The sequence below is a fragment of the Corvus cornix genome, chromosome 5 (assembly GCF_000738735.6).
Source record: "Corvus cornix cornix isolate S_Up_H32 chromosome 5, ASM73873v5, whole genome shotgun sequence".
In the NCBI taxonomy this organism is placed as follows: domain Eukaryota; kingdom Metazoa; phylum Chordata; class Aves; order Passeriformes; family Corvidae; genus Corvus; species Corvus cornix.
In genome coordinates, this window is record NC_046335.1 from 38,121,275 (window position 1) to 38,143,452 (window position 22,178).

Genomic DNA, 22,178 nt, shown 5'->3' on the forward strand with positions numbered 1-22,178 from the left:
CTGAGGACTGGTGCTTAAGTGTGACTCAGCTACTGAAATTTACAAAGAGCAGCACCTAAAGTGGAAAAGGCAGAAGTATTTCAACCTTTCATTTTGGCTCCTCTGGATAGCTAAAAAAAGAAAAAGCTGCCACTGCCAAGGTGGAAATAAGAGCTATGCAGCAGGCTTGACTTTTCCTTTAAAGCTGTTGAGCATAGTCCTACAATGTTGCAGAGCTAAAGTTGTTGGAAAGAAGTAATGCTCCAAAGAAGGGGTGGAAGGAAAAGCCCAGCTCTGTCTGCTCCCTGAGGAGGCACAGCGTGGCTTACTTAGCACCATGACAGGGCAGAGCAGATCCCACTTTTGCTGTGTGCAGTTAGCCTAACTCAGCTGTGTTGTAAGAAATCACAGCCTCAACTGGTGGCACAGAAGCTCAACACCTCCCTTTTTCAGAGAACTCCAGTTTTCAGTAATTCAAGATAACCAGTCAGCACTTGCTTTGTAAAGTGTATGTTTCAGCTGTCAAATTTCTTAAGTATACTTTAGAAATATTAAATGTACCTGTATTTTATATGGAAGAGACCACAATGAAGCAAGCTGAAACAGGATCTTGTACTATCAATTCAACAGCTTAAGTGCAGAAGGATGAGGGTTATTATTTCTAAAGATACCAGAGCAAAGATCTTTCATGGAGTGGCAGGCAGGTGAGTTTGTGAGGAAAACTTGGCACAGGAAAACACAGTAGTAAATACAAGTGTGAACAAAAAGAGTGCTACAGTAAGGAAGCAGTTATACATAGTATACTAAATGATAAAGCCACTGATAAACAGGAGAGATACAAAATATTTATTTTCCCCATTCAGTTTATAAAAGAAATAGCTTGTTCTTGACATTGCAACATATATTTGATAGGACACTAAATTCGGTGAAACATGTATTTGCTCAACAGCTGAGATTACAACTGCTAAATTACCTTTCTAGTTCTATCCCTAACAAATCCAGACAACTTTTCTATGTATTTTTTAATGTAAAAATAACAACTGCTTTTAAAACCAAAGTATTGAATGTGTCTCAACACTACTCTAACCTCTTTTAAGCATCTTGGAGATGAAAAGCAAGAGAATTTTGTTAACATCTGCTATTTACCATAGAAAGGAACAAAATCTTAACTGCTCAAAGCATCAAAGTCGGTAATTTGTAAATTCAGTTGTGACTTTTTTTTTTAAAAGGTAGTTTACAATTATGTTATGCTGTAAGCTTTTCGTTTTCCAGAGAGCTTGCATGCTTTCTCCTCTCTTTGAAATTCCCTACTATGTCATAAGCATGCAATTAGAAATGCTGAATACTTGCTGCAATTTAGAGAATTTAAGGATTGATCTGGAGAACAGGGCAAGCAGGTACTTCTAGCTCTTGTCATTTTGAATATTGTGGAACATTTTGAAGCTTGCTGTTCAAAGCCTGCATTCTAGCACACAACAAGTGCATTCTGATGCGCAAGCCTATCCTAAGTTGCAAGGAGGCTTCTTGAGCATCTTTTTTCCGCTTGTATTTTCTTCTTGAACATATGTTAGTCAAGTAAATTAGTTAAATGAAAACATTATGAAGCAACAAGAGAATTCTAAGCCCCTGAAAGTTTGGAACTCTCATCTCAGTGGAGAAGTTGATCAAAGAAACATTATGCTCAGGGCACATTACAAGGTCTCCTTAATTGCTCTCTGGATTCCACTAGCTAATAGCAACCTGAACCATACACAGACAGCACAAGCCTTTACATGACAGGAACAGTATTTACAGTGATGTCTTAGTTAGGACTTCTTATTTGTCCTAACACACAGATAGGCCTCTACGTTTTCCAAGAGCATGAGCCTTTTTCTTTTTTCTGTCTTGCTCAAGTGTCTCACGCCTTTCTTCCCTGGAGGGGGGGGGAAAAAAAAAAAAAAAAAGAGACCATATCAAGTTATATTAAAGGTAGAGACACAAGCAACCAAAGGAATCTGAAGCTGACCACAACTTAACACCCATTTAATCAACGTACTGCCTTTGCCATACGCAGAGATAACAGTACCATTATGGACTGAATTCAAACATACTTCTGCTCAGACATACAGGTCTAGCACACAAGGTAACAGCATGTCAATATTGACAGCTTCTTCCAAGATGAAGGTAAATCTCCAAATTGTGAAACTGATACCTTTCATGGAAAAAAAAGTTTAACAAATTCAGAGCAGCCTTTCCTGTTGGCTTTCCTGAAATTCAGCAGTCATTGGAAGGAGAAATAGCTTCAATACAAAAAAAGTATTCTTTCCCAAATTACATTTAAATCCTAAAAAGAAGAATGAATCATCATATTATTTTAAGTAACACTATTCATAAAAAGACTAGTGGTATACTAACCTTGTCTGGAGATGTGGCTGTTTGTAATCTTTCTTACGTGAAGAGATATTGCTACCACCAGACTTACTGAGAACAGCATTTTCTTTAAATTCTCCCCATGGCTTTAGTCGTCCTACAATTTAGGAGCAAAAAGAGAGACTAGTTCAGTAATTCTTACCATGAATTTATCCTAGCTAGTCTGTTACTTGCTGATGGTCTTTAAGATGAAATGCCTCTTCAAGCTGTATTATCAGATTCACCAGCCCATTCCCTACAAGTAGTTCTTCTGTAAGTAGTAACAGGTACTTAGAAGTAACACTCAGCATGCAAAGTTCAGCTTCTCACATGAGATTAAAAAAATCCACCTCACTGTGTAAGAAATATTTCATATTTCCTGTACATACATCTATTTAATGGAATACAAGGATATTTATTCTTGTATTTATGGGCTGTTGGTCATAAAATCTTAATCTTCAGTGGGAGGTTCTTAAAGTATATACTGTGAAGAAATTTAAAGCATACTATGTGGGAACCCAGAGAGAAAGGAAAAGGGGCAGGAAAGGAGACTGCAAACTTCACTATTGCTGTTTGTATCAATGCGCCCCTGGTAGGAACAGGGGGGTGTAAGGGGTGTGAGCAACGCAGACTGCACAGGCTCAACGTACCTTTATGTGGCTGATACCGAAGTGGCCGAGAGAGACTTGCTTTGAGATCAAATGTCTTCTTTCCACTTGTGGGTTCTGCAGGTTGAGCACCAAACTTGAAGGGGGTAAGAACTACAAAAGGCATCAAGATACCATAATTAGAGTTGCAAGAGCATCAATGTACACAGAAAGTTGGAAAGTGCCTGTGAAGACCACACTACAATTATCAAGACCAAAGAGTCATTAAATGCCCCTGCTGACACCTCTAAAGATAGAATTGCACAAACAAAGCTCACTTGAAATGGGGAGCTTCCAGGTCTGGAGAGGGCAAAAGTTGTAGAGTACTGGCCCTTTAGCTGTGATTATACTATGGAAGAGCACATACAGCTTCACATGTTTTTCTAGTCCTTCACACCAAGTTGTGTTTCTCTATGATTTTTGGAACCAAGTGGTTTTTCACATTAAACAAAGAAGCATTCTTTTGGAACAGGCCAGCTTCAGATTAGCATGGAACTTAGCTTGCCCCTTAAAAACATCACTATTATACAGCAAACCAGGCAGCTCTGGGTTCTTGACCTGTGCAAATATCCCTGTGATGCTAAGGGTGTCAATGGCTGGATAGCAGAGCTGTTGTGCTGCTGCAGAGATCATTAGTAATCAGAAGACTTCTGATTTTTCTTAATTTTAGTTCCTGAGTTGATCAGGGTGCTGAGGCTGATAACAGGTTGTACTAAAGCACAGCTAGAAGCCTGATGCGTGCTTAACCCCACAAGGAGAGTGAGACCTCTGAGAAAGTATCAGGAATTCCTCTCACTGCAGACAGGGTGTCCCTGTATCTGCTATATGAATCTTTTGCTATGTAGTCCCTAAAGGGCTAGAAGATTTTCTGCCCTCTTTTCTGTAGGTAGCTAGGTACCATATGTTTAAGACATGGCACCTAAACATTCTATTCAAACCACTGGAAAACAAAGAAACTACTGCAGTTCTGAAGAACCAGTCGTAAATTAGAGATTTAAATTAAAACCTGGGTCTACATGACATTTGTTGTTAAAAACTTATAATTTAGTAAGACAAAAGTCTTGATCTGAAAGAGCCAAATATTCACCATCCACTTTACCCTTTGATGCAGTCAGATCATTATTTCTTGCATTTCCCTTACTGTTCTTCTGACTTATACATTTGCAGCTCTTTTGAGTGTCAGGTGTGCAGATCTCCTCCATGTATGGAGACATTCTAGATGGAGTCTTGATAAGAGAGCGTTTGTGCTCATTATCTTTTGTGGCTTCTGAGAACCTGAAAGTTATTAGAAACATGAAGACAAATTTAGTCACCTACAAGGAATGTAAGCCATCTGCCAAAATACAGAAGGTTCTGCATTCTACTTTTATTAATTACAGGTAGAAAGATCTACTGTGTGAAAGATGTTCACAGCTTATGCAAAAACTGCACTAAAATACGTTGTTGGTATAACATTAAGTTCTGAGCCAGCATCAACAGCAGTAAGTAATATGACAAACTACAAAGAACAGACTTCTTTTTTATTTTGGAAAGCAAATATATTTGGATGCAATAAGCAAGTAGATTTATTCACCAACAGATATGATTTACTTTAGATCTGGATTCTGTATTCTGGAGTCTGCATATTTCGTTAGTTTTAAAATTCAGATTAAGAAAAACTGAAAGCCAATTAACTATCAGAATGCTAGACCTCGAAGAGGTACAAGAGGAAGAAGCTGGAAATTTTTAAACACCCAAGTTACCTGCATTCCAAGACACACGCACATTCTGTATGTATGTGTGTATATGCACATTTTTTAGGGATACTTGTGAGTACATGCATAAAATTCAAAATCTTGAATGAAGTAACATCCACATCAAAAAGGTACTAAGAATAAGCTATAAGCTTGCAAGATTCAGAAAGACAGGGAGTAAATGTTGAGGAAAGCTATGTTTTTATGGGCAAGCATGTTTATGATGAAGTACAACTTGGAAGATCCATCACGGTGCAAATTTGGACCAGTGGAACGGAAGCAAATTCTAAAAGTAATGTTTTGGTTTACATATTGCTAGGAATCAATAAGGGGTGCAGTGGAGACATCCAAGCTCATCCAAGAGGACACTAGGGGCAGTGTATTTTTTTCATTTGTTATCTATTGAAATCAAAAAGAGGACTTTTAAAGTAAAAACAAAGCCACTAAGTTTGTAAACTTGATTTTGACCTTTGAACAGCAAAAGACCTGCATTCCAAAGTGACATAATTATATATTATCAGATACCAGTATGAGAAGTTGCATTATTTGACTTAAGAACAACAGTCCCACACACACTTTATTCAGGAACAAAAAAAAGCCCCAGCAGCCATGGTCTTGGCACGCAAAAGTTGAAAAGTGAAGGTCATCAGAGAAAGTAACACAACCAAGGCCTGCAAACAACCGTAAATTGTTAGCAAAGGGAGAATGTCTAATCAGAACTTCAGTCCCTGTGGAAACTTTAGTAAACTGATTAAAGTCAAAATTGGTATGATAGTTAGAAGTCAACAAAGAAATAGTAGAAATAAGGGCTTTCACTACAAAGAAATCCAAGCAAAAGGACATTTATCAATAGGATACCATAAGGACTGCCCTTTCAATTCCTTCTTTTAAAAGGTTTCTTGATCAAGACTTTAGGGAAATTATTAATAAGCTAATAAAATGTACTGATAACAGAAGTTCAGGAAGTATTAACACTAACAGAGAATTAGATTACTGTGGAGGAATGATGACATACACATGGTATTCTAAAAGGAAATAAGATGAGGTATAATAGCATTGAGTATGAGTTCATTCATTTAGCAATTCCTCATGACTTTCTGGTGTCAGCTTGGTTCCCATCTGCTAGAAACAATCTGCTTATAGTAGTCAATCACAAGAGGACCCCTGCTGTGACCTGAAGGGGAGGGGAAGTATAGGACAAAAGGAAGAAAGTACCTAAAAACCCCAAATGATGAGTCCATTGCAAGACTTACCTGGAATACTGAATAGAGTTCTGATTAAAAAATTTTAAAGATAAATTAATTCAGATAAACAGAAACTATTAGGTTGCCTGGCAAAATGGAAAACCTAACACAGTAAGGGAAGAAAAATAATTGGCTTGAACAGTTTAGCAAAATGAAAGCCAGGATTTGAGATTCCTCTAACAGACATAAAAATGAAGAAAGAAGATAGTAACAGAGCAGTAAGGCTTAAACCAGCTACAAAGCCAGGCTGGAAGTTAGTAATCAGAATTAGTCTTGCATAGTTCATGTTTGGAAGAGAAATGATGTAGTAAAATCTCTGTCAGTGTTGATTATTTCACGTGTATCATATCAAATGGCTTGCTGGTAGCTTTGGTTTGTTCTTTTTACCTGACATTCATTTTGGATGTTGAAAGTACAGAAGGATTAAATGAAGATCTCTGGGATAAAATACTCCGATTAGCAACATTCAGAGAACTGCGTGGTGAGCGCCGGAGGTTACTAGGAGTGCAGGTGTTGGAGAATCTGCCTCTTTCTGGATTTGGGCTGAATAAAAATCTTTTGCCACTGGCTTGTTTCTAGGGAAAAGCAAATTCTGAGTTACCAGACTCTGCTGAAAAATTATCTACAAAGCAGGCAAGAAGAAAGGAAAACAAACCGTGCATCAGAAGCATATGACCTCTCCCTTCTATTTTTCCTCTTTAAAAGCTTATTTTAAATGTAAATAGTTTTTTTATTATTATTAAACTGACCTGACAACACATACCTTAGAATGTGGAGTGTCTTTTTCTGATACTCTTAAGGGAATTGATTTTCTGACCATTGGCACCTGCCAATAGTAATTTGTCTGAAGTACACAATGATGCAATATATGTCATTAAAAAAATAAATGTAGTCTTCAGGAGTTTGATTCATTATGACTGTTTGATATGGACCTGGCAGTGCTAGAGTAACCAACCTGAACAATTCTAAGGCCATTGACGTACTCATTCATACATTCATTGACACATTACTGTCACTTTTTTAGGCTCTACTGCACTTTGTGAGAGGCCCTGTTAGCAGCTTGCACCCACGTGAGGGTGAAATACAGGAACTGAGAACATATACTGCATGTATTTTAAAGGAGAGTCATATGCAGCCATTGGATGATAGTTCAGGCACAGAAGAGAAACTTAATATTTCATTCCTGCTCTTTGAAAAATAACCTATCCCTTGCTTAAGTTCTACAGCAATTCAACAGCTGTAAACAAAAGTTCCAGGAGATTTTTCACAAAAGTAATTGTGACAATTATTTTTACTCAAAACCAACAAGTTAGTTGTTGGTTTCTACAGCTGTACACTGTTAACATGTAAAAACTTGTATAGTTACATAAGTTATATACAAATAACTATATAACTAGTTATGTAGGACTACAGTTAAATTACATTGGTTATAACATTACACTGCATGTTCACATGACCAGCTACTCACTGATCTAAAGAGACCTGAAAAGACTTTTACAGACAGGCCCTGGAAATAAATGAATATGCCAACAATGGGTATCCTCCTGTGTTATCTCTTACCTTAACTGTGCTGCAATTTTCATTCAGTTTTTTTTTCCTCTCGATGTAGTCAGCAATAGATTCCATTTTCTTGAACTGAGCCTCGTGCAACTTTTTAAAGTCTAAGAAGTTCCAAAAATAAGAAGATTCACAGATCTGATATGGTCCTAAGGAAGTTTAATACTTCATAGGAGAATGTTGTGACACCTATTGTTATGGCCTCAAAGAAAACACTGCATCCCTCTAATTAAAGGCTGTAGACACAGCTGACCAAACAGGACCAAAAGAATCTATTTCACCAGCTACATGGCCAGCTACCTGGTAATCTGGAGGATTATAGAACCATGGTTTGGGTTGGAAGGGATCTTTAAAGATCATCTAACCCAACCCCCAAATTCTGCAGTTAAAGAAAACAATAAATACTTCTGCATTTGAGATTATTTAATGCATTTTAAGAAGTGATGAACATGAGCTAATGTATAGTAGTACAGCACAACCATAGAATTTATAAAGTGAAAACTAAACAAGCAGGAGTAACAGTAATGTGTTCCTGTTCTTTGAAAAATCACTAATTGCAAGTATTGTATCCAAAAGTCACCAAAATGTTCAATAAACCAGTTTTTTAACATACATGCCAGTCATTTACTACTATGAATTTACAAGCTGGAATATGTACCTTGAAATGTACCTTTGGGAAATATTTTTTGCTTGCTTGCTTTTTAAAGAGAGAATATTCTCTTCTTTGAACAGGAATAGAAATTTGAGTTGTGAAGAACTAAGTCAAGTCTCCCTTTACACAGAGAAAACACATCTATTTCTAAAGATGGTAGGTTATCTTACTTGGTGTAGTAGCTGTTGTTCCTGTTCTTGCAGACCTAGATGCACGGCCTACACGTAGAGGAATCTTCCCTCCTGCAGGATGAGCATCACCTGGTACAGTAAGATTAGACAAAAGCATTAGAACTCCTGGAAGATGATTTAAAGTAATCACAGTGGTTTTAAATAGTGTTCCAATATTTGTTTCAAAACACATTTTATCTCCTCAAGGGTTTAGGTTTTGAGAAATAAAACCAGCTGGAATAGATATGTTCTAAGTCTCTCAAAAGTGTTTTAATTCGTTTGTCAATAATAACATATCTTGTAAAACCTCAAGCCCAGCATGAACCCTAAAGTCATATTAGGCTAGTATCTTACGATAGGTAGTAAAATATTTTTCAGGAAAAGTTAACAAGAGAACTGTGCTTGTGGTAAGCAAAGCAGACTTTAAATTCACAGGCCTTGATCTGTGTTTTTTAAATGCTGATAACAAAGAAGAAATACCTTTTGACCAACTTTTCTGCCACTGCCTTATTTACATACAGAGAGTCCAAGTTGTTTTTGTCACCTCTGCTCTCAGGTACAGTAACAAGCTCATGTTTACATTTTAATGATTAATTTTCTTAAGAAAAAAATCAGGTAAAGACTTTATATCAAGTTCATTCATATCAAAACCAAACATTTGCTTTTCTGTTCATTCACATCCCCTCAGAAGTAAACTTAGATGACCTTAATATATTGAAAGAAATCCTTATTGGAATACTTATTGGAAACAAGAAAGGGCGTGCAGTTAAAACTAATGGTTGAAAAATCAACTTGTCAATATTAAATGCAGACACTTGTTACTACAGCTATAGGAAGAGATGAGCACTGTTCCGTCAGGATGAGTGCTGCCTCAACCCAAGCATCCCCCACATACTCTCTTGCTTTTCTTTTTAAAAAAACAACCTTCATAGAAAATCACAGATTTTTGAGTTAGTTCAAAATTATTGGTGGTCTCCCATAAGATTGTCCTTGTAAATTCTAAGGAACAACAAGAATATCCATAATAAAACTTACAGACTACAAACACTGAGCCTAACAGAGCAAATGCAGGTGTGCATTTTACTTGACAGACCCACAATACCAAGAATTAATCAGATTGGGTAGGCAAAGTCATCTCTTCATGTCAGCTGCATACACAAATGAGTGGGGGATAAATTAATTCATATTTTCAGTGGCATCATGTTTGAAGGACTAAAAACACCACCAGATGAAAAAGTGATCCACTGGAATATATTCAGACACTCTTAGGTAGTTCAAACAAATTATAAAGGATTCTGTCTCTGTTATTTTCTGCTAATTTTACTCCTGGAAAGAAAAAGATAGAACTGTTCACCTGTAGAAAAAAATAAATGAAGCATGAGGAAGCAAGTCCTCCCTTTCTTGCCACTTCTTAAAAATCCAACTAACACCTCAAGAGTATTCCAAAAGGCACTGATCCTTTTGGAAGTGTAAAACTCAAATATACCCAGATCTCTGAGAACTCCTTCACTGAAAACAAGAGTTCTGAAGTCAAAGTTCTGAAGTTGGCAAAATTCCTACACTGCAGAATTTGTGGATTTGTGTTACAATATGTTAAACAAGTAACACAAACTCAAAGCAGCCTGATTTTCTTCTGGTATCCCCAAAACAAGGTAGTGATCAACAGACGTGCCACAAAAATCCTTGAAGACGCAATAAAATGTCCCTTTTGGTTATTTGAAGTAGCACAAATTGAAGTTACTTTTTCCCAATTTTCTACTTACGTTGTTCTGCCCTGCTTTTAGTAGAAGTCTTCTCTACTTGTTTTTTCTGTCCAGTACCCATCTCTGGATTCTCAATAGCCCTCTCTTCAGCTATTTGCTTCTTGTTTTGTAATACATTCTGTCCCTTTTTGTGCTCACCCTGAGGCACTTCACTTTCTTCCATTTCAGAATGCACCTGCAATTTAAACATACTTTGTTTAACCAGTTTGTTCCAAGTGGCTATAAAGAAAGGCTGTTGTTCTGAGAACAGTGAGTCAGTGCAACAGATTGCCCAGAGAGGTGCATAGCCTTCATCCTCAAGGGTTTTCAGTATCAGATTGGATAAAGCCTAAAGCACTGTGGTCTAACCTTATAGCTGAGTCTGCTTTCATTGGGAGATTGAGCAAGAGATTTTCTGAAGTCCAAACTGAATTAACTTGTGAAATACTTACCCTGTTACTTCACAAACTTTGATATATTATAAAGCTTTTAACTGCACAGCTCTAACATTTTAGTATAAAATTGCCTTTATTCATAAAAGTTAATTATTTGCAAGTAAAAATAAATTCACTGAGGATGTTACTTTTTACTGTTGTATCTTTGTATACTGTACATCTCTAACACTAACAGACTAACATTCTTCATTTTCTCATTTCCCTCCTCTACCTGAGTAAGTCTTTCAAACAGTTCTTAGCTTACCTACATCTTGTAACTCTAGAAAGAAAAATTCTGCCTCCACCTCACCTTGAAACTTTCTCTCCCTCAGTGATACAACCCTCACAATAGAAAAATTATGATGTTTAGGCAATCGTGTGACTTCTAATGATTTTTTCTGTATCAAAAAAGCAAGAACAGCCTTATTTTAGATAAATTCTGAAACTAGCCTAAGATTCAGAATACTACAGTGAACTAGAGAAAGCAGATAAAGTGTTTGGAATTGTATATTTCTTAGAGGAATTTATTTTCTTGAAGCAATGATTGCATGTAATGTCTGTTTATTATGGGATAGCACATAGTTAAGATAGACAAAAGTCAGTGCTACAAAGTACAAAAGACCAGTACCAGAATGTTTGCATATGAATTTTTATACATGTGTATACACACCCAAAGACACACATATAAACATATATCATCTACAAGTGGTGATAGAAAAGAAATCAAGTTGTGCTTAAATTATGCTCAGAGGAAGGCAGGACAGTCAGCACACAAAAGCATGCAATGCAAATTACCTCTTTCTCATCAGAAAGCACTGGCTTTTCTTCACTGGTATTCATTTCCTCATGGGAGTTCCTCTTTTTTCTGGTTATTTTCTTTTCTTTACCACGTCTTTTTGTAATAAAAGACCCTGAATCAGACATCATTTCCTCCTGATTGCTCAGTTCATCCGATTTAATGGAAGCAGATGCACTCTTTACAGGATCCTGTAGCAGAAAAATACTACAATCAGAAGATACCCGACACAAACATAAGTTAAGTACTCCAGGGACAGTTTCAATTTCATTATTAAAAAAGTATTTCATACAGAGGAAAAACAGTAGCATGCCATTTAGCAGTGTAGTAATCAAGAAACAGGCACTATCTAGATTCCCCTAAGCATCAAAGCTCCTTGTTTGGAGACTTTAAATACAATTCCTATTATTGTTTTATCATATTTCATTTTAATAAGATTATAAAGGCTTAATACTTTATATTTGAAATCTAACTTGCATGATGCCATGACCCTCCCACATTTGTGGAATACTCTTCACCAATAAAAACAGGACTCCTTTCATGCTTGTAAAAATTTTTTAAAAGCTGACAAGGTTTACACCAGTTCCTCAAACCTTTAAAGAAGATTTTTAGGAGATGCACTTCAAGGAAGATGTATTTTAGAAAAAGCAGATAACAAATTACTTTTTATCAAAAACTTCAAAAACGTTACCACACTCAGCAAAATAATTCAGCTTACAGAGAACACTTTTTTAAAGTTAAGAAAACAATACACAAGAGACAAATAAAGGAAGTAGCACAACTGTATTGCTTTCATTATAGTGCTAGTGTAAGTAAATTGTAGTAGATGCAAAATGCTTTCCAATTAGCATCTAGTCCCCTTCATCTAAGCATGCAAAATAATAAAATATTTTTATATTTGATACTGAATAGTGTCTGGAGCCACACAGGCAAGAATTAGTATTTGTTCAGTGGAAATTAAATGTTAGTGTTCACAGAGAAGAGTTTTGTACTGATGCTGAAAAATACATTGTTAATTTTGGCAGCTGAAAGGAAATCAGCTTTCAGTCATAGAGGAGGCCAATGCAAAGCTAACATTAGCATATCTATGTCTATCAGTACATGAGTGCTTTAAACTAAGGGCACTAAGAAGAAAAAGGTATTTCTATTACAGTTCCCATCATGGTCAAAAACACCCTTCAGCACGTGCCCTGCTCAATTGGTTACAAATTAAGGATTATACTTCCTAAAAGCAAATGGCTGATTTATTATCTATTACCATATTTTCACTTTCTTCTTTTGTCCCTTCAAAGTGTTGCTTCAATGATTCCAACAATTTGTCTGCCTGAAGAGAAATCAAAACACCACATGAACCAAACAGTCCATTAAGTCATTGAAGAACTCTGTAAGCCCAACCAGCCTCCTATAAACTGATCCAACAAACAAGCAGAACATTTCCTGAATCCAACAGAATAAGACATGCCTAGGACGTCATTCGAGTCAGTCAATTAAATAAAGTGCTGAAGGTCACAGATTAATATGTAGCATATTCTCCAGAGGCACAAAGGCAAATTTCCCTGACTGGGTTTCTTCTGATCTGTCTATTTTTCAGAAGGTTAATCGTTCAATGAATGAGACAAACTGTTCTAAGCCCCACAGTGCAGCTGAACTTGAATTAAAATTGCATCAAATTTCTGCAATTCCTTCTGTCTTGGACATGCTACATGCAAAGCATTCTTTTCATCCCTCGCATACATCAGCAGTAATATTAATAAAATAACAATGAAAACACGCCATTGATAATTCAGGCTATGAAAGACTCTTAAACACTTAATTGAAAAGGGCAGCATAAAATCAATCAAAATACTCCGCAACTAACATTCCCAGAACAATTCTTAAGTCCTGTGAGGACAGGGAGTTGCCTTGTCCACCCAAGGTGTGGATCTTTCCTTAAGGCTTTATGCCTTCTCCCGTTGCTGGCAGCGCCTGCCAGGAGAGGCCGGGCCGTGTCACGCGTGCACCTGCGGCTCCAGGCAGGACATTGGGGCGTCCTTAAACCTCTCGCCCTTAACCTCGACTGCCAAACGCGCCCTCTCCTCCCTTAAGGTACCCTGCTGTCACTGTTCCTCCCACTCCGAGTCGTAAAAAAAACCAAAACAAATCAAACAAAACAACCACAACTACCCACGATGGAGGCAAACAGCGCTGGAACACCAGCGGGGGGGAACAGCCGGGCCGGGAGGCGAGCGGGCAGCCTCCCCGGGGGCACCGGAGCCCTGCACTCCTCCTCCTCGAGCGCTTGCCCGCCTCCCAGACGTCAGCACAGCCTCCCGGGGCACCCCAGCGCGGAGCCACCGTCGCACCGCGCGGCCGGTGCCGCTGCCAGCGCCGCTCCAGACCCGGGAGGGGGCACCGCCCGCGGGGACGCGTTCCCTCGGCTCATGGCCGGGCACGGGGGCACCCCAGAACCCGGAGCTTCCCGGGCACCGCTCCTTCCCAGCCGCCCCCGCCTCACCCGAAGGTTTGCCCTCAGCCCGGCGGCCTTGGCGATGCGCTGGAGCTCGACGTATTTCAGCGCCTCCAGGGGCTGCAGCGAAGCGAGCGCCATGACAGCAGCGGCAGCAGCACCGACCGGCCCTGCCCGCCGCGCGCCAACCGACGCCGCCCGCGCCGCCCGCGCCGCCCCCGCCGTTCGAACGGGCCCGCCGCGCCAGCCCATTGGCCGGGCCGGGGAAAGGGGCGGGGCCCTGGGGCGGGGCGAGGGAGCCGCCAATGGCGGCGCAGCCCGCCGCGCGTGCTTATTTTCAACCGCGAAAAGGCGCTCCCGGCAGGGGAAGGCGCGCGCGGTGCGGGCCGCTGCCCAATAGCCTCGGGCGGCGAGGATTGACGCGGCCGCTGACCAAAGGCAACGCAGATACGCGGGCCGTCCTCCAATCGCGAGGCTCGGAGGGCGGGCCCCGCGCTCGAACGCCCGGCGGGAGGAAATGGCGGTGCGGCGGCAGCTGCGACAGCTGTTCCAGGAGCCGCAGGTCGCCGGGTCCATTGTGGTGGAGCGGGCGCCCGCCCCCGCCTCTACCGCCTGGATCCCGCCGCCGCCGCCGTCGTCTTCCTTGCCGCCGTCGTCTTCCTTGCCGCCGTCGTCTTCCTTGCCGCCGGCGTCTTCCTTGCCGCCGGCACCGGCGTCGCCGCCGCGGCGGCAGGGTCCACTGCCGGAGGAGTGCGCCGTGTTCCACTGCCGCGGCTGCTGGACGGTGCTGGGGGACTCGCTGCAGCTGTGCGGGCAAGAGCCGCCGGGGCTCAGCGTCCTCATCTGCTTCAGTCAGTGCCTCGTCGGGTCGGCGGGTGCCGAGGTCGCTCCGCTGCCCCGTTCGGGGCGGGCGGGGGCGGCCGGGCTGGGGTTGGTCCGGGGGCTCTTGGCTGCAGCGCGTCTCTCTCTCTTTCTCCTCAGAAGTCACCAGCGATGTGACCTGGGAGGATTCTCTGTTGGTCGGCCTCGAGGGAGCCCTCCTGGGATGGTGCGTAGCTCCCGTAGTTCCTGCTCTTGGCATCGGCCTGCCGTGAGAGTGGCCGCCGCGGTAAATCGTGCGGGCAAAGCCGGGCTGCGGCAAGACCGGGAGCTCCTCCGGCTTGTGCGCGGGGGGTTCTGAGGGGCTTGGCAAACTCCCAAGTGACTTCTGTCCCTGTTTCACACTTGAATGTGTGAAACATCTTGTAGGGATGTAGTTTTCATTTGAAATCAAAAGTTGTGCTGCTCTAACCTCTATAGGTGGAGAGGAACATTCGAGCAATGCAGCAGAAGGCAGCTTAACTTATATAAGGTCCCTTTCTTCCCCCCTAAAAGGTCTCTTACTTAAAATATCTCTGAGGTTTTTTTGGCTTGGTGGGGTTTTTTTGGTTTGGTTTGGTTTCGGGGAGGGGGTAGGGGTGGCTTTTGGTTAGCTGGTTTTTCTTAATACTGAAAATAAAGAACTTGTACTGCCCATTCATGAACGTACAGTTAGCAAGGTTTGGTAACTCAGTCTAATGGGAAGAACGTGAAATGTCATCTGGGGGCTTACGGAATCAGTAGCTTGTTTAAAGGCTGTTTTACAAACTATAAGGACTATATGGGAACTTCTTCAATACAAAACTTGCTCTTTTTTTGACTTTTTTCCCTGCCCCTCTCTCTGCATGGGGCAATAATGTGTTTTAATAGACAGAATTTTCAGCTGGCACATGCATTATCAGTTAAATCATCTTTGAGTAGTATAGTCTAAACCACTCTGTGATAATAAGATGTGCATTTTCTTCCTTAATAGCAATGTCACTTATTCAAGAGATTACTTCTTTCACAACATGGCAAATTTCTTATGGTCATGTTGTTTTTGTAGGTTTTTTTTTTTTTTGAGGTGGAGGCATTATTATGCCTTGGACTTTGCCCTGATAGAACTGAAGATTTTACACCCTCTGACAAACATGCAGCATCTATGATTTCAAAGACTTCTGTTTAAGAACATTTTTCCCTTTCTCCTTTTAGTGCTTATTATTTATTAACCTGTCGGTCATGTGGCTTGACCTTGGGCTTCATTCTTTATTCTTCTGGCAGTGACCTGGCATATCTCCGGGGCTTGTTCTGTTTCTTCAAGGACAGCATCATCTGGTGAGTGACTACACTGTATTCTTATGGGCAGTGACTTCACAGGTAGTTGTAAGTTACTGTACAACTAGCCTACAGCTAACAAAAGTGGTTTGACTTTTGTCTGAGCACAATGGTGTGAGATTTTAATATCCTTGACGTCTAATTGTTTGTGTTGATGTGAATCCCTTTGATTGCCTTGCACCTCTTAAGTGTCCTTGTGCAATGTAAGAGTTTAATTTTAGTTGTGTGTAATACTGAAATCTCCTTCAGTTCCAGATTCATGTAGCTAATGTAAGGTATCAAAGTGGTTCCATGATAGGTTGAGGACTTGACTATAGAAGCTGTAAATTACTTATAGTTGGTGAGGAGAGGATCTTGATTCCAAAGTAAAATGATTGTTACGTTTTGAATATTTTCATAATTATTACTTTTGGCAACAACCTTGAATCTGCTTTAAAATCATCTTAAATCATCTGTCTAAATAATATAACTGGGTTTTTAACAGTTTTTCTTCTCTTTTTTTTTTTCCCTGTCCCCTTTTGTTTTCCAGTTACCTCTTAAAAAGCCAAATGATTATAGAAGCTTCTAAAGTGAATTTTCCAGCTGTGACCTTAAAAGAACAAATGGAGAAAGTAAGATATCCACATTAATGGAAAATACTTTTAAAATGCTGATAATTTTGGACATTAATTCAAAAACATTGATACAAATGTGGGGGTTTTAAGTGCATAAGATTGAGAAAATGCTGCCCTTATATGACAATAACTGACTCAATGCATGAGACATGGAACATTTTCTAAGACTCCTAAACTGCAATACATACCCAGTTCCAGCTGAATTTTGGCCCGTTTGTTATCCTTTTATCTCTATACCTTACAAAGAAAAAAAACCCCAAGAATCATTTGTACAGACTTGGCCTAAGTATTACAACTTGTGTTGTCACTGTTGAAGAATTTAAAAAATAGAAATTTTTTTTTAGAAAGGGATTTTTAGAGAGTTATATTTTTATGTCTGTGTAAGCTCAAAACAGCATGGCAGTATTTGTAGTTTCAGAGACAACTCTAGGACCTCCCTCCTGTTTTGGTGCTCAAATTGGATGTTCTTATCTGAACCTGAGTAGTTGTTACGTTAGTTAACTGCCTGTCCCTTAGCTCAAATAAAGTTATTGTGTGTAGAAGACAGCCAGCGTACCCAGTATTTATGTATTTAATTGTTCCTTACTTTTTGGGGGTTTGACTTTAGATTTTAGTTTCTCTTTTAATGGGCCTTTGACATTTCTTAAGTTTTGTCCTCTTCCAAGTCATCTTCCAGTTTCTGTATGATCAGTGTTTTTACAGGTCAGGTGAGGCTAAGATGCAAAAATCTTATCCAGGTAAAACTTCTGAAGTCGAGACGTGATTTAGTAAAAATACAAGATTGAAGTAAAAATATGATAGCACTTCATTGCAAACACAAATTATGTGATTGTAGAGAGTTTCCTTCTTGACTAGAACAAGCTCAAGCATCTGGCCTTTGCTTTTTGAGACATAATGCCCACACGTATTCCTAAGCTAATGATGAAACAGTTAGTCCACATATTATCAAAGATCTCTGGCTGTGTGAAAACTTGTAATGAGTTAACTGGGTAAGATCAGATTCATCACAGTAAAACTGCTGCAACTCCATCTCCTTAAATGTTATCTCCATTATGCCCCTGGAAGGGCTGATACTGGCACACATTCATCCATCTCCAGTTCGTAGTGCAGCCCTCTGATTTGGGTGCTTGTTTTGTCTATACTAAACATGCAGCATAGAGATCAAGCCCTCTGTATTTTCCCATCTTGAAAGTGAGCTGCTCTTTAGCCACTTAAAGTGGGGTGTGGGTCATTCAAAGATCCAGTGTTAGGACTTTTTTTGCTAATTTTAATACTCTAATTTCTCTTTTTTTCTAGGTGAAAAATAAGCTTGTGGAGTTCAATGGTCGCATAGAATTAGTGATGAAGAAGCTGGAGAAACTGGAACAAAATAATTATGTAACAGAATGGCAAAACTCTTCACCAGATCCAGATGACCTACAGGCAGGATATGCAAGAGTTAATGCCAACTAATACCCATTTTCAAGAACTGCTGGAGTTGTTTCTGTATCTCTGCTGAGTTTGCTCATTATGATGAAATAATGCACCAGAATGGGTTTGAGTGTTGATCTGTTGCTTTAGCTGTGTGTGCAAAGAACTGATGATGAAGTGCATCCCTTCAGGGGAACACGTGAAAATCTGACGGACTGAAGTTACGCTTGAAGACTCAATAGCTCACCCATGCAGCACGTCGCCCTCTGAGGCTGTGTAACTGTGACTTTGGTTTTTCTAATGACTTCAGGGGGAAAAACAGCCTTTGAAATACTACAGTCAGATTTCTGGAGCTACAGAAAACAAACTTAACAAGGTGATGATATTCAAGAACCACTATTACAAATTGAACATTCTTAGAGACACTAAGTTCGTGTCCTACCTTTTAATACAGATACAGCGTTAATGGCAGCCTTGGTTTTAATGGCAGCTAGTTTTTGCTTAAGTGGCTCATTAGCTACATCTCATATGTGAGCCACTGCTAAAGGGACTCCTGAGTAGTTTTTAGATTTGCCTGTGTGTGTTGCCTGCAAAAGCAGCAGACAAGCATGTCACAGTTGGTTCAGTGTTCTTAGTGCATGAGTCTGGATGGCACCATGTGGTTCCTGTGCAGGCAGGAACACAAGGTTTTGGATTTCAGTTAAAGGGCAACCCATGTGGCTGCCAAGTCTGCTGAAGTGCAGCCCCATGGACAGGGCTGAGTCAACTTCTGCCAGCTAAGGCTGTGAGAAACTGCCTTGAACAGATTTGAGCATTTCTTTCTGGGACTTGAACTGTGAAACCAAGGAACAGTCTTCTGCACAATTGTGGAAGCACTGCTTTCTTGAAGTTAGGATTTGTCTGTTGCCTTCAATTGGCCAGTTGTTTCATAAAAAATACCTAATGGGTACTCATGGTTCATTGGCATTTCTCACTGTTGCAAATTGGTTCTGCTTATTTCCAAACATTTAGAAAATAATTTTACAGTAAAGAAAGCACCACTTACCCTTTGTTACTGGGTCAGTAACAAATTCCAACAAACAATTCTTGTTTGTTGGAAGGTAAAGGGCCACTTTCCTCTCCCTTTTGCTGCCTAAAGGGCTAATGTTTTTTCCCTAGAGGGCTAATGAACTTTATGGAAAGTTTAGTAGTTGTCTCTTGCAGTCTAGAGAGGATTTTATTTACTTGATCAGATTAATTCCAGTAATGCAAATTGCCTTCTACTTCCATATATATGACCAGCAGGTTGCATACCTCGTTGCTGCTGCTGCCAGTTCTCCCTGTTTGTCTTATTTATAAAATAACTCATAATGGGCTTGGAGCAAAGGGGACAAAACTCACTGTAAGGCACCTTAGAGGTTTGAGGTAGGCAGCTGGTACTCAGGCTACTACTGTTACTCGCTGTGCTGCTTTTTGTTTGGGAGTTCCATATGGGCTCAGTTCATTGTGGTAAGCAAAACCATGGAGTATCAGCAGTCATTGTGCATGGAGAGGAGGGACTCTCACAAATTCTAATACCACCTCTGTAGTACTTCCTGAGTGACAGTGCTTGTGTTGTTGCATGAGTCTAAGAATACGTGACTGATATGGAACTACTTGCTTTTGCCCTTTCATTCCAGTTTCTGCATTGAGACTGTTTCTTGCTATAGACTTTATGTCTATACTATGAATAATAGTGCTAAATTGTTTTGCTTCATTAGTGTTGATCCCTAAAAGAAAAAGAAAGCTGTCGGTTACATTTTTGTTTTATATTTAAAATTATGAAGAAGGAACTTCTTAAAAGCTGAAATTCAGAAATTCATATTTTGCAAATCATTGCCAATATCACGTGAGTCCTAGGCCTACTTTTCCTTTGATTAATTTTGCAGAAGGAAAAACATCACTTTATCTTGCTTGGGTCCTGGTTTGTTATGAAGCATTAAAGTAACGGTTGCTCAAATTATATTACTTAGCATGAATTTAAATAAATAATGAGTATGTGCTGAAGAATAGCTGGTAAATTTTTAAACTACATTTCTGTAATCTTTGAAACTGGGAGGACCTTTGCCAACCACAGAAGAAATTTTTCAGAAATGTAGTCACCAAAACAATATGAACATATAAAAACCAGTTTTCTGAGGGGCCTGTTACTTTTAGGCAATCCATGCAAGCAACAGAGGGTTTCTGCTACCCTCTAAAACAACCCTTGAAGCTCTTAACTGCTAAGCTGCACATCTTAGAATGAGTGGAATAACAATTTTTATTTAATTGCTGTCTAAGTCAGGAGCTATTCTGCCTGAAGTCTGCTGGGACAGCTGGCCCCAAAGCAGATATCCAGGATATATGAATTCAGTTCAAGTTGTTGAGTTTTGACAAAGCTACAGCAAGTACACTGCAGAAGTGGAGTGGAGTGTATAGTAAGTTGGTTAATTTCTCTTCTGAACAGATGACACATCCAGTTTTAGTGCATTCTCAGCCTGTGCTGCTTTATTGCTAAAAAAATTTGTATACAGGTGCAGAGTTTCCAGGTTCATTTTTAAACAGTTCCTCTTTACAGTGTCAAAAGAATAAAATCTTATCTTGAAATCCTCAAAGATGCATAGATATAAAAGCAAGCTGCCTTTTGGAAAAACATCAGAATTTGCAGGGAGACATTCTTTCACTGTTACCATGTAAAACATGTGCAATGGGAATACATAGTTCATAGTCACACCAATAATTTCCTCCACTAATCCATGCAAGAATGCTATCAGAAGTTCAGTATAAGTATTATTTAGCCTATTATTAAGTACTAAGGTAATTTTTAGGAATTTATACCTAATACTTCTCCTTTGCTGTTACATTTTTCAAAAGGAAGATAACTTCATTGACATCCTGAAGTAGTTTATTCCCCCAGTTATAGTGAAGGGAAATACAAAGGATACAATGGCTTACTCATTACAAAAAAAAATATTCAATGAACTTTAAAACCATGCATAGTGCCCTAAAGAATTAAGAATGACCATGGTTAACCGCTGGGCTGAATTTGTCTTACAAATTTTCTAGTTGCTTGAAGAAGTTGGCTCAAAGACTTTCATTCAGTCTAACTTGTGATACCACAGAGTAGTTATCTTTTCTTATAATACTCCTATCTTCATTTGGCAATTCTTACATATCTAAAAAGAGCATTCATGGGAAAAAACACAACTCCCGTTCTAAACCCAAAACACGGTGCTTTATGAATGGTCGGCTATGAAGTATGAACAGGAGTTAACTTGACACACCTTCTCTTCCTCCAAGTCACTTCTTTCTATTTAAGAGAGGACTGAGCCTCTGTACATGGAGAAGTGTTCTGCACAAGTTAAGCCCACTTACAAAATTAAGCTAAGCTACAAGTATGAAATTCTGCAATAACAAGCTAGTATTCTACATGTTTAATTACAAGTTTAAACTTGGAAAAGTATTAGTGATGTAGGCTATGCCACACATTCTCTTATTTTGAAACTGCCAGCAGAAATTGACTGCATTATCCACTAAGAGACTTGAATTACAGAGAACACACTAATTTACAGAAAGATGGCACCCAAATTCCCTTTTATTTAGTAAGTGAAATAAAGCAAAAAGACAATTGCAACCTCTGTTGCAGAAGATAAAGACCTTCAGTGATCAAGTCTCATTTTCTGTTTTTAAAAATCTCTTTAAAGAACTTAAAAAATATACAAGATTACCAGTATTTTCAGGTTCATTCCTGCGGATACCATTATTGCTGGCTGGTACCAGTATGCTTCAGTACAGCTGCCTATGTGGCTAGAGTTACCTGAAAATACTGTCTATTAAAAAGCTATTCAACACCTGAAAAATATGTACTGTGCTTATTAATTTCAGTCTTCTCCAAATAATTTCTCTCACCACACTCAAGCTTATTACCTACTGTCTGGCAAATACTACACTCAATTTGTTGGCTTGGGTTTTGGGGTGATCTTTTTGTGTTGTTCTGTGGGTTTGTTTTTTTCCTTTCCCACCAGTCGCTCCCCATGCACCGTGTAAGAAACTCTGCACCCTTTTTCCTTGCTACAGCTGCAGCAGGTGAGAAATCTCATCTCGCCTCTAAACATGCTTAGTTCATGCCCTGCTTTTTACATGCTCAGGACAGTGAGATGAACCAGACAAGAAGTTATAAAGGCGAGTTCTGCTGAT

At 39.6% G+C, this 22,178-nt stretch overlaps 2 protein-coding genes across 4 annotated transcripts; one reads left to right on the forward strand and one right to left on the reverse strand.

The window, feature by feature from the left end:
* Positions 1–802: 802 nt before the first annotated feature.
* Positions 803–13,986, reverse strand: NUSAP1 (nucleolar and spindle associated protein 1). 2 transcript variants are annotated; one of them, XM_039552620.1, is made up of 11 exons: positions 13,837–13,986; positions 12,601–12,666; positions 11,342–11,533; positions 10,134–10,308; positions 8,371–8,460; positions 7,552–7,652; positions 6,379–6,566; positions 4,114–4,289; positions 3,018–3,128; positions 2,374–2,485; positions 803–1,891 (listed from the first exon to the last, which is right to left on the reverse strand). In XM_039552620.1, exons 1-11 carry the CDS (start codon positions 13,927–13,929, stop codon positions 1,804–1,806), a joined length of 1,392 nt encoding a protein of 463 aa, XP_039408554.1. In that variant the 5' UTR covers positions 13,930–13,986; the 3' UTR covers positions 803–1,803. The 2 variants fall into 2 exon arrangements, with proteins under 2 accessions (XP_039408554.1, XP_039408553.1); XM_039552619.1 differs by having other exon boundaries at positions 4,102–4,289.
* Positions 13,987–14,241: 255 nt separating this feature from the next.
* On the forward strand, positions 14,242–21,168 carry OIP5 (Opa interacting protein 5). Of its 2 annotated transcripts, none has more exons than XM_039551772.1 (5): positions 14,242–14,639; positions 14,770–14,836; positions 15,907–15,960; positions 16,490–16,571; positions 17,871–21,168. In XM_039551772.1, exons 1-5 carry the CDS (start codon positions 14,306–14,308, stop codon positions 18,024–18,026), a joined length of 693 nt encoding a protein of 230 aa, XP_039407706.1. In that variant the 5' UTR covers positions 14,242–14,305; the 3' UTR covers positions 18,027–21,168. The 2 variants fall into 2 exon arrangements, with proteins under 2 accessions (XP_039407706.1, XP_039407705.1); XM_039551771.1 differs by having other exon boundaries at positions 14,243–14,639; positions 15,838–15,960.
* The last annotated feature ends 1,010 nt before the right edge of the window (positions 21,169–22,178 follow it).